The 12,696-nt window shown below is 45.1% G+C and overlaps 1 protein-coding gene across 1 annotated transcript in view; it reads right to left on the reverse strand.

The window, feature by feature from the left end:
* Shc4 (SHC adaptor protein 4) overlaps positions 1-12,696 on the reverse strand; it is a 99,145-nt gene that overhangs the window by 68,301 nt on the left and 18,148 nt on the right. The window contains exon 2 of the mRNA XM_052723543.1: positions 2,293-2,363. Within this exon, the coding sequence (XP_052579503.1) occupies positions 2,293-2,363 (71 nt within the window). The remainder of the gene's footprint in view (positions 1-2,292; positions 2,364-12,696) is intronic.

Consider the following 12,696-nt stretch of genomic DNA (forward strand, 5'->3'; position numbering starts at 1 on the left):
TACTCAGGTAAAAGAATGGGTCTGTGTGTAAAGAGATAGATCAACAGAAAATAAGCTCTTACTGTCTCAGTCTAGGGCTCTTACTCCTATAGTAAATTTTTTTTTTAATTTTTATTTTATGTACATTGGTGTTTCACCTGTGTATAGGCCTCTGTGAGGGTGTGAGATCCCCTGGAACTGGAGTTACAGACAATTGTGAACTGCCATGTGGTGCTGGAAATTGAACCCGGGTACCCTGGAAGAACAGCCAATGCTCTTAACTGCTGAGCCATCTCTCCAGCCCCTATAGCAAATATTAAAACTGAGAAATTTGTGAATTATACCGATTTATTTCTTACAGTCCTGGAATCTGGTAAGTCCAAGGTGAGAACGCCAGCAGATTCGGCGTCTGGCAAAGTCGCTTCTTTCATAGCAGAGAACCCCTTTCTGTGCCTTCACGGGGAAGAAGGGGCCCCAGCTTCCGGTACTTCTTTGAAAAGAGGACTAATTCCACTTAAAAGCAGAGCTCTGTCTTTGTTACTTAATCCCTTCCAAAAGGTATTGTATCTTAACACGACCACACCACAAATAAGCCTCACTGTATAAATGGAGGCACACTCAGACTACGGCACTCAGGTCGGAAGAGTTGGCATTTTTCTGTCCTATGCACCCTCCTGAGGCACCCAGGATCAACCCACTTTCCAGCATCTGAAGGGAGGATTACAGGAAGGGTTTTCACGGGTGCAGGATCATTGAAAGGAGGCCTAAACAGGTTTACAGGATGGAAAGTAGTCTAGAACCCGTGTCCTTTGGAGGGCAACACAAAGGGTGTGAGAAAAGTTGTGTAGAAAAGAGGAGAAATGCTGTGACCACTTCCGGACACGGGATCTACAGCCAGGTAGAAAGACACATCTAATTAATAAATATCCTCCAAGCCTATTCTACAGGACAGGGTCTGAGGTTGGTGCCACAAACACAATTATACGTCATTTATTTGATGTCTGACGAAAGATGATAAGATCTTGACGCTACTAAATTCTGTGTTTTTGTGTATTTATGTGCCTGTTACAGCACTTGAGGAATTGGACATTCTTGTGTTATTTGTCCCCCATGTATTTCTGCTTCCTCTGACATTCGTGCAATTATGCCTATTAAGCAGAGGAATGCCAACGATTGCTGAGGAGAAATTAGGAAAGGCAGAATTGAACGCTTCAGAAGGCAGAGTCCAAGTCAGCATCCCTAGGGTGCATTTCCTGGAACCCTGGAGATACGTGGGTTCATTTTATTATATCAAAAACCTAGTTTGGTCTAAATAACCTAAGAACATTTTGTGTTAAGTTTTTTTTTTTTTTTAAACCACAGCACAGGATTAACACTTCATTGCATACTGCAAGTCTGCTAGATGGGAGAAGGTCTTTGTTCTCAGGCTTCTGGGTACCAGGGCACTTCTATGTATAGAATCGCATCAGATGAGCATCAGGAAAGGTCATTCCCTTTCCATAATGAGAACATTCACCTTTAAACAGGTGGCTCGCAGTCACAGACCCAGATGGGAGCTGTGGCACGCCTCTGAGGTACACTTGGCACCCTGCACAACAGATGCCCCAGTCTTCCTTCTGAACCATTTATCAAACCATTCCTCTCACCTCATCGCCTCCCGTCACAGCCTTCCCAGCTGCTGGTGTCTCTTATCTCCTTTTCCATCTTTATTTTAAAGTTGACTCTAAGGAAGCCTGCCTTGTCCTGGTGCTCCTGACTTGAGTCCTGCCTTACAAGGGCTCCAGTTTCTTGTATTGAGCTACATGGGGCAACTCTGAGTAGACGTCCACCCACTTCATTGTACAAAATGGAAAGCTCTCCAGACAGGTTCTCCTGTCAGAGAATGAATGAACAGGGTAGCTTGGTCTTTATGATGTTGAAAGTTCTTGCTTGGTCTCATTTTGAGTGACCTCTTTGATGTGTTGGAGACTCTTAATATCTTATTTGTAGGCACACTTTTAACCACTTTGGTACCTAGGAAAACAGTTACTTCTACGGACTGAACCACCAACCACCTTGTTCAATCCTCATAAGTAACGCTAATGCTTGTCTATACAGGTCTGAAGTTTTCACACAATGAGACTGAGCCAGTCACGAAAGGTCAATGGGGCAGTTCTCCCTTCTGGCCACATCAGTGGCTTTGAAGACATCCTAAGAGATGCACAGGAGAAGCTACAGTGACTTTAAACCACAGTCCCTTAAAGTCGTCCCACCCCCCCCCCCCCCCCCCCCCCCCCCCCCCCCCCCCCGCGCCGCCCAGTTTCAATCTCTTACCTTGTAACTTGGGTTCTCATTCCAAAATCCAGAGACCTCATTGATTGTAGCACTTCAATGCAGCCCATGTACTAGAAAAAAAGAAAGGAGAAGTAGAAGGATGCAAATACCAAAACGCCATCTCTGAGCTACACAGTGATTTACTGGGCAGTACCCACAGTCGACTCCTGATGGCAACTACATGTGTGTGCCCATCACCTGCGTCGACACTTCTGACCACCAATGTGCACACATGTCCCCTTGGCTATAAAACACCAGTTAACGACAAAGTAAATACAAACTTAGGTATTGGTAATGCCAGTGACAGGGATGACCTCGGGCTCAGAAGCTGGTGAGTGTGGATCTGAGGCCTTCATACTGTGCGGGGTGCAAGAGTCATATACTGGCTTTGCAAATCTTCATTTTAAAGCCCCAGTTAGTGACTCAACTTTTCTACATTGGTTTTGTCCTTGGTAAAATGAAAATACAATTGGAACTGTTGGGAGAGCTAAATTATGTCACCTATGGAAAGCTTTTAGAACAATACTTGCTAGGCATAAGGGCACAGATGTCAGAGGAAGCAAAAATAAATGGAAGACAAGTAATACAGGACTTTTCGGTCTCCTAAGTGCTGGCACAGGCATATAAATGCACAAAAGACAGAATTTAGTAATGTTAAGAAGGTCTTATATCAGGGTTGGAGAGATGGCTCAACAGTTAGAAGCACCAGCTGCTCTTACAGAGGACCCGGGTTCAAGTCTCAGCCCCCATATGGTACCACTGTCTGTAATGCCGGCTCCAGGGGATCTGAGACCCTCACACAGACGTACAGGCAGGCAAACTACCAATGCACATAAGATAAAAAAATATATATATATCATCTCTTGTAAGATCACTGTAGCTCAAAAGAAAAAGGAAATAATCATGCCCTAAAACAGTGCTTGGTAAGTTTAGCTTGAACACGGAACGTTGGAAAAGAGGTTGTGACTTCGAAAACAAAAACATGTTCATATTCAACATGACAGCAGGGGAGTCAAATCAGGGATGTAGTTGAAGAGGCTTAAGCCAGTGTGAAGGTGGGTAAATAGTGAGAGGATGCAGTAGGATGCCCCCCCTCCGCCCCCCGAAAGAGGGAAGGAATGCTAGCCCACTCGGAAGAGGGACTGTAGCAACGAGGAGGAGACAGATTCAAGTGACATCATGGAAAGACATACCACAGGATTCAGCAGTTAATTTGCTGCTAGAGCAGGAGAAGAGTGAGTCAAGGCTGACTCAGCTGCCTCCAGCCCGGGCACAGAGGAACCTGTAGTGCCATCAACAGGACGGGGGAGTGGGGGTGCTGGGGGAACAGGAAAGAAAGGTTGGGAATTGCTTTGGAGACCATTGATTGCAAGACACCAGTTGGGGAGCCAGGAAGTAAGAGGCTGACAGCGAACATTGAATTCAGTGTCCCCGAGAGGCCAAAGCAGGGACACAGTCCCAGCTTTCTAAGCATCTCCGCAGGCGAGGCTGTGCGGTCCTCTCAGCAGAGCAGCAGTGACGGGACAGGGTTCACTGAAAATGGCCTTGGAAAGCCGAGTGGTATGGATGAAAGGGCTCTCAGGGCCTCAGAAATGAGGCCCTTCCTGTTTTGTTATCCCTTGGAAGGCATCAGCCTCCCTTGGTGATGGGAAGAGGAGGGGGCACTCACTCCTCAGATCATCTTTGTAATGTTTCCGAGTGGATTTTATAGATGCCTCATCCCCAAGCTGGCTGGGTGCTCAGCTGCTGCCGTAAGTCTGGCTTGGGGGAGACATCCTCAGACCCCACTAGTCGTATGCTCCAGGGGTCTCTGATGCTGACACAAAACCACTCTGTGTTCTCAACTTTCTAGGTTTGAGCACTGCAGGGAGGTGAGCTAGCTGTCTGGGGACAGGGACTACTGACACTTAAGACTTACTAGACAAAGGAAGCTCACTTGAGGGGCTCTGCTGGAAGGCACATTTCAGAATTGTAGTGAAGGAGGATGCTCCGGTCCTCCACCCACCATGAGGCAGATGGAAAGGACCGCCTGAGAATCCTCATTGGCTGCTCGACTGCATGGCCCTCTCTACCCTCCTCACCCCAGAACCTGACTCATTCACCCCAAATTCCTACACACCCATCTGGGGAATAGTGGGGTCTATACACAAATGGGGAGCACGTCTGGGCTACCCTTCCAATTCTCCAGGATGCCTGCTTGGTGCTGAGGTGAGTGCCGGCCAGGAGGTTATACATCACTAACTCAAGCTGATATGGTACACTGACCTATCTGTACATGCCTGAAAGGTGACAGGCACTACATTTTCACACTTCAACATAGAGATTTCTAAAATATAAATAAATATATATTCATATGTACATATTTATTTTTATATATTTATATGTATATATGTATATATTTATGTATATATATTCAAGCAGTGAGGGTGTGATTTATATATAATATATTATAAATATTATATAATATAGTATAGATATTATATACAATATAACCTATAGTATAAACATTATATATAATATAATTAATATAATATTATATAATATATTTAAATATGAAATATATATATAAGTCACTTACCCTCACTGCTGATATCGCTTCACAGCTATTACCGAAACAGTCATTACAGTCAATGCCTAGACCTTTGCTTTCTTTTCTCCCATTACTAAGTGTCCCACTCCCACACTTTGATAGAATCTTGGCCTCCATTCTTTTCCTCAAATCCACCCAACCCTTCCCAAGGGCAGGGACTTCCCACTAGCCATTCTCCCTGACTAACTTGCCTCTCTCCACTTTACAGAGCTGATTATTCTTCTTACTACAGGTTTTAATTAACACGAAACATCCTTAGGTCCTCTCCTGCCGCTCATGAGCACAACCCTTACTTGTCACTTCCACGACACTGAGCATCATCTGTCAATTGCCTTGCTCATTTCCTTGGCTGTAAGCGCTGTTGAAAGAAGGGACTGAGACTGTGTCCAGCACCCAGGAGTACTTAGCAAACACACACACACACACACACACACACACACACACACACACACACACTGAAAGAGAAAGAGAGAGAGAGAGAGAGAGAGAGAGAGAGAGAGAGAGAGAGAGAGAGAGAGAGAGAACACTACAGTATCTGGTGCTCTACTATATGTACTTTATTATTTTATTTTTATTTTTTCCACTGTACCTTTAAAATGAGTAAAGAGAAGAGACGTGGCAGAGGGTGATGAAGGTTTGCCCAAGTCTCTCCACCCTGTGCTAAAGAATAGGAACACCGAGGTCTCAGAAAAAGACGTGAGTACTGCTTCAGTCTCATTTCCTGTTGTTGTAAGGACCCTGACAAAATTGACTTAAGGGACTAAGGTTCTGTTTGGGTTCAGAATTCCACGGTATGGTCTATCGCGGTGGGGAACTCAAGGCAGAAGGAGTTTGAAGCCACTGATCCCATAACATTCTTTTCTTTTCCTTTTATCTCATCTGTATTTATCTTTTTTAAGCAGAATGTGACTGGGCACTATATTTCCATTCACAAGCCTTGCTGAGTTATAAGACCTAGGGAAGCTTAGAGTTTTGTTCTTGGTCCTTCGGAAAACAAGCCACATGGAGAATTCCTCCGGTCACACAGCATTCTTAAGGCAGAAAACGATAAATGATTGTGCTGGCTTTTTTTGTCCAATTTATGCAATCCAGAATCCCAACTAGGGAATGGGGCCACCCACAGTAGGCGGGTCTTCCCACCTCAACACAGTCAAGGTAACTGCATCCCCTGGTCCTAACATGCTTAACATTTCACCTGCAGGAACCACAGCTTACTAACAAGAGTTAAGGACCTTTGAATCGACTCACAGTCCCTTCTGTGATGGTTAGTGTTTGTCAACTTGACACAAACTGGTGTCACTTGGGAAGAGAGAACCTCAGTTGAGGAATTGCCTCCATTAAATTAGCTCATAGGCATGTTGGGGGTGTGCATTTTCTTGATAAGCAATCGCTTATCGATAAGAAAGTAGTCTGAGCAAGTTATAAGAGTGAGCCAATAAGCAGCATTCCTCTAAGGTTTCTGATTCAGTTCCTGCCTCCACACTCCTGCCTTGAGTTCTTATCTTGGATTCCCTCATCAACAGATTCTAGCCATAAGCTAAAACAAACCCTTTCCCACCCAGGGTGGTTTTGGTCATGGGGTTTTATCACAGCGACAAATAACAAAAAAAAGGACACCATTGTTGCAGTGAACTACCCCTGGGCTCAGAGTGGGGAAGACTACTATGCTCACATGACAGGCATTTAAGTGACAGGCCCTGCAGTTAGTAAGTGTAAAATAAGACAAAGAAGAAAATACATCAGAAAGAAATGCTAAAGACTGTCATCCAAGTACCACAGAACAAAGCTGCCCTTGCAGCAGATACTCAGCCACAGCAGAGGCTGCCACACCAGCAAGAAGACACTGCAGGGTTCTCCCGCCATCTTTAAACAATTTCTAGTCCTCCTCATTTTAAAAAAAAAAAAAAAAAACATAGAGAAGGAAGGTGAGACATCCCTTCAGAACCGCGAGGCTGTCTGCACTTCTAGCCCTGCTCCTGTGTGGAGGAGTAGACTCCTGAAGGCCCTTAGGCTCATGCAGGGCTGGTGAGAAAGCTCAGGTATCTTCCACACTCACTGAAACTGCCTGAGCCACCAACTACTTCCTCCTCCTCCTCCTCCTCCTCCTCCTCCTCCTCCTCCTCCTCCTCCTCCTCCTCACCTCCCTACTGCTTGCTTTCCTCTGAACCTCTCTCTTTCTTTGGCTTTTGTGAGAACATGTTTCCCCAGTTTATCATCTTTCTCTTTGGACCACCTTTCCTCAGTGTTCGCTGTTGGTTTCTTTTCATCTCATCTGTATTTCCTCTAAATGATGATTCTTGCTCTTCTCCGCCTGTGCAAATGCTTTCCAACCCCACTAGAATCCGGAGGGAAGCTTTAAAAATGTCTGATCTGGGTCAGTGAGATGTCTCAGTGGTAAGAGCCCCTGCCACTGAGCCTGATGATCTGAGTTTGAAATTACTCCAGAGAGGATGTTTAAGTAGCCAGTAAGCATAAGGAAAGGCATCCAACATGATCCATCAATTAGAGAAATGCAAATCAAACCACTTCATAACCTCTGGGAGGCATAATTTAAAACAAATAAACAAAAAAAGTCAATATTAGTGAAGATGTATAGAAATTGGAATTGCCTCACACTACTAAAAAATGCTAAATAAGCTGGGTGGTGGTGGTGCATGCCTTTAATCCCAGCCCTCAGGAGGCAGAGCTAGGTGGATTTCTGTGAGTTTGAGGCCAGCTTGGTCTACAGAGCGAGATCCAGGACAGGCTCCAAAACTACCAGAGAAACCCTGTCTCAAAAACAAACAAACAAACAAACAAACAAAAGCCTAAACGATGTGATGCAGCCATGAGGGGAAGTAGCTGAGCAATACTTCAAGAAAACTAAAGAGAATTAATGTCCAAACCAGCATTCCCACCCCCAAAAGAGACCCAGGAAAGCCAAAAATACACAGCAACACAAAAATGCACGTAATTGTTCATAGAAGTTGTATTCATAATAGTCCCAAGCTAGGAGCATCCCAGTGTCCATCAACTGACGTGTGGAGAAAGGACTTATAACCGTTCCCCAACATGGTGCCTGGCAATGAAAAGGAATGAGGTGTGGAAGCATGCTATAACACAAATAAACTCTGAAATCACTCATCTGGGGGGTGGGCAGTGACAAAAGAATGTCTATTGTATGATTTCATTTATGCAAAATATCCCAGAGTGCTGCCATCTTCCCTCCCGCCATCCTCTTCTACTTCTCTTCATGCATCTATTGCTGAAAAGACCAGATATCTGTCCATTTTCTGTCTCCCTTACCGGAAGATTAGTCACTAGGAAATAGAACTGGGAAGGATGGGGACAGCGTGTGGCTGCTGGCAAGTGTGGCTTCTTTCAGAGCTGATGACAATGTTCTAAAGTTGGTGATGGTTGCACAACTCAATGAATATACAAAAAAAAAAAAGCCCTAATGAAGGGTATACTTCGAATACTATTATGAATGAACCATAAAGTTCGACACAATAAATGAACTGTATGGCACGTGAACTACATAGTAAAGCAATTGCCCAGAGACGATGACAGATAAGGAGCCAAGTAAGCAATATCTGCAGGCAGTACATGACCCTGGAATAAACCACTTAGGTATAAGTGGCTGACTAATGAGTAAATGACCCGAGAATCAGAAGTCATCACAGTCTGAAATGTTACCCACTACCCTGGAGGCAGTGTTCTCTGTTTGCCCTTTGGGGTCCCAGTGAATTTTGGTCACATCTCCATGCTGCACTGACCCAGTGAGTCCGGAATTTGTTTCAGTGTCTAAACCCCAGCTCCACCACAGGCATCTCAAGGACAGGGAAGCAGCAGTGGGGCGGGGGGGGGGGGTGTCTTAGTCATCATTCCGCCCTGCACCTCTGACAGTGCAATACATGATTTATTTCAAGGAATTTGCCAAGAAATGATGTTCAGGAAGTCTCAAAATAGCCTGCATCCTGGCTGGACCACCTAAAACATGTTCATTTTTAAAGGAGTATGGCATCCATTAAGATAAACCTGGAGCTAGGTCACCTGAAGCTCTCCTGGCAGGTTTGCTTTGAAAGGTGGGTCTTCTGGTAATGGATGGGGAAAATCCTTCCTCTGGACTGGGAAGATGCGCCGCTCAGAACACACCCCCCTTCCCTCCAGAAGTCACCCGGTATTGATTGACAAACATTGCTTCTCTTAGAGATGGGGCAGCTAGGAAAACAGAACGCCCCCCACTTTCCTCCACTTTGTTCTCTGTCCTATTCTGTTTTTCTCTGGGCCCCTATTACTGAAAACACTATGTATGTGTCCATTTTCTGTCTCCCTCACTTGAAGCAAATAATGAAAAACAGGATTGCTCTGTCGACATCACCTGGAGTACTGCCTGGCACCCCACAGCTCCTCAAATACATGTTGGTTAATTAAATTGAACCTTAAAAAAAAAAGAAAAGAAAAGAGAACAAAGAAACTCTAAGCCTGAACTGAAAACTCCTCCTTCTATACCAAGGTCAAAGCTTAAAAACCTGGACTTCTTCACTCATTTACAAATAGGAACTTGGCATACAGGGAATTCTAACCTTCTGGAGTCCTTAGTGCTCACAAAAATGGAATCTTCTAAAAGTAAGTTGTGCCTTCTGCTAATTCTGCCAAGAGGGAGACCTCATGCTCCAGGAGAGAGCCCAAGCCAGCCGGCAAGGCTAGGGCTGGAAAGGCCTGTTGTTCTGGGACCAGTTCCCTGTCTTTCTCTCCTCCACTGAGCAGACCCCATCACTTAGAGACTATGGAGGGAACTGTCTCCACTCTACTTCTGTTCCTGGTTTCCCGGAAGTCAGCAGAGCTGGGGACATCTAAAGTGGAATTTCTGATGATTTTGAGATACAAGTGAGGCTTTAAGTTGATTCAGAAGAGTTTCTCTTTGATAGAGGGAAATCCAGGACCCTGCAAATAAAATAGTTTGGGGGCAAAAGTCAGAATATACAATAAAAATCTTAGTCTTGTTGTCACCTTAAAATGACTAATAGACTGAGTTGCCTGTAGTTGTGCATAGAAACCTTCTAATTCATTTGAAAAAGTCTCTGGTCATCAGTGGGCAAGGCAAGAACGCCGGCCATTTCTTCCCTCATTCCAACCGTCCTACTCCCATTGAAAATCCCTTACATGAGAAATGTTTTGAACTGAGGGAGGTCTCATCTCTGCCTACAGACCTGAACACAGACGAAACCACCCAACTGGAGGTCATCCCAGAGGCAAATCCCACACAGAGAGCATTTTCAGGGCTGTGACCTCGCCGAGGAACAACATTGAAGCCACAAGTAGTTCTTTCTGTTGCTGTGCCTAGGCAGAACAATCATCCTATGTTACCGTGTGCTTTTGCACAAACAGGGATGTGCTCCATCTACTCTGAGGCGTATCGCTTCATCTGATCCCCAGGATGAAACTGGGGCAGGACCTAAAGAAGTGGGCATCCCTTTTGAAAAACTGATTGTCAGAGGCTCAGTGCTCTGCTCAAGGGTCCTGGGGCTGGTTAATGTAGAGCTCAGATCTTCTGATGTTTAAAGCTGTCTATATCATGACACCTCCATGCCCCCAAAGAAGTTTGTCAGGTAGGAGAAATGTTACCCTCTAGGTCTATAAAAAAAAAAAAAAGTGCAAGACAGACTCTTTGATATTTGAAAAAGTGTAACATAGTGTTTGTGTGTGTGTGTGTGTGTGCCTGTGCACACTGGTGTTGAACACAGCTTTAAAGTCAAGATTATGGCATCTTACCCATGAGACAGCTATTAATAACAGTTCTCCTTGGGGTCCTGGATCACATAGAGGTTTCCCCATAATGACTACCCTCTTAAAGTATGCCATGTACCAAAATTGGTGTAATATAGGGAGATATTTAAAATGAAAATGAATCCATGAACCTGAACATCTATAGATTAAAGATCCTACACTGAGTCTCTCTTCCACCTATCCATCCACTACACCCTAAACTAACACACTAGCTCTGTCTCACCATGTGATCCCTTCGCCACATTATGTGCCCCTCCCTTTAGTTACCAGATAATTGAATCAATGGGCCCAAAGAAATAGACTATTCCTAAGAATCTCATGCTGTGAGAAGGAAAAAGCTAAAGGCTGGCGCCAGCCAGAAAAGGAACTTGTCTTCCAGGAAGAGATTCCCTACAGTTCTGACATGTCTCAGACCACTGTACAAGAAAGCACAGGCACTGGGCAGCACTGGGCCAGTGGTCAGTGGGCCAGTGGTCAGCGACGGGGGAGTGCCCACCTTGCCTGGCCTGCTTGGTTGTACACACTTCCTGCCTTCCACCTACCCACAAACCCAATGCCCAGACTCTGAAGACGGACTTGGGGCACACTGGACCCTCTTTATTCGTACCTCTTACCTAAGTGGCCAAAGTGAACACGTCTGCTTGCTCTGTTTTTCACTGTTGCTTCTGTCTCTTCAGTTGGCCAGTTGAGGACAGGCTAAAGTCAGGTTGATAACGTTGCTGGGACTCAGGCCCTGACTCCAAGAACAACAGCATCAGAATATGAACTCAGCCACCTCAGATGGTGAATATGTCTTCAGTTCCACCTCATACCAACCATCCTTTGTGTTCCAAGAAAGCAGGAATTGGAGCGGACAAAGATGAATTCTCTCTGACAAAAATTCTCATTGCAGTCTTTGTAGAGAATCCCTAGGCCTTGGATTTTGCATTCAATGGTTTTAATTTTGCGACTAAAATTCAAAAGTTGCAACTAATACCTTAGGCAAGCCTTTGTGGCCCTGTGCCCAAGGCTTCCAGGCAACTGTTAAGAGATTTTTATCAATGTGTAAAGGCCTAATCCAAGGAGACCACGAATGCTAGCCTCTTGTTCCATAGAAAGTCTTCAGCCTTTTGGGACTGGTGGCCTATGATGCAAATGGGAATTGAGATCCTGGCTTGCAGAGCCTTGTGGTATCAGTTGACTGCTTTCTCCTGGCTCTTTCCTGATGCAGGCAGGGGAGTCCCCGAGCATGTCAAAGAATTAATACATTCAGAGGAGGAAAAGCTTTAAAAGTACTAATTTAAGTGTGTGTGTGGAGGGGGGGTGGGACTGAATAATTGATGCCTAGCAGCTGCTGAATCAGAGGCCGTGGTTAGAGAGGCAGGCCTTTCTTCCTCCCCAAGGGTTCATTCCTCTAGGTATAGTCTCCTTTTATTTTCATTTCTCTGCTTCCCCTGCTGCTTTCTTTTGTATACGTGGGGATCATTAGCGCCAATCCAAAAATATTCCCAACTTTTCCCTTCCCCGCATATGGATTTTACTCCGTTAGCCTCTTTGAAGGTGGACACAGCTCCTCAGTTGGCGGATGACATCACACAACAGTGACCAGTCCTATCTCTTTCCTCTTAGAAATCTGAAGTCACTGCTGACCCTGGTGGTTGAGTGAGGACGCTCCAGAACAGAGTCTCAGACAGTGTGCTGTCAGGAAGAAACCCTGAGCTCCACACTGACGTATTAACACAGAACAAGTTGACTGGCCCTGCCAGGGTCCACATGAAAGGGAAGTGAGGATATCCCAGTCTAAGAGTACGGACGTCAAAACTCAGGCTTGAGCTGAGCTTTCCATGTACTTACTAGCTGTTCAATTGTGCAAACCATGGGTTTGGCCTATGGAGAGGCTTCAGAGAATAGAAGTCCCTATGTTGGGATGACAGTGTTCTTCTTGGACATCTCCAATGCCACCTGCTTAGTTTGGAGAGCTGGTGAAAAAGCCTCAACTACTGTGAAGGGACGTCAATCAGGAGCACTTTCTCTAGGCATGTGTCAACAGACTGCAGAGCTGTGGA

This window comes from Peromyscus californicus, unplaced genomic scaffold, assembly GCF_007827085.1.
Source record: "Peromyscus californicus insignis strain IS unplaced genomic scaffold, ASM782708v3 Scaffold_7__1_contigs__length_154581171, whole genome shotgun sequence".
Classification (NCBI taxonomy): Eukaryota; Metazoa; Chordata; class Mammalia; order Rodentia; family Cricetidae; genus Peromyscus; species Peromyscus californicus.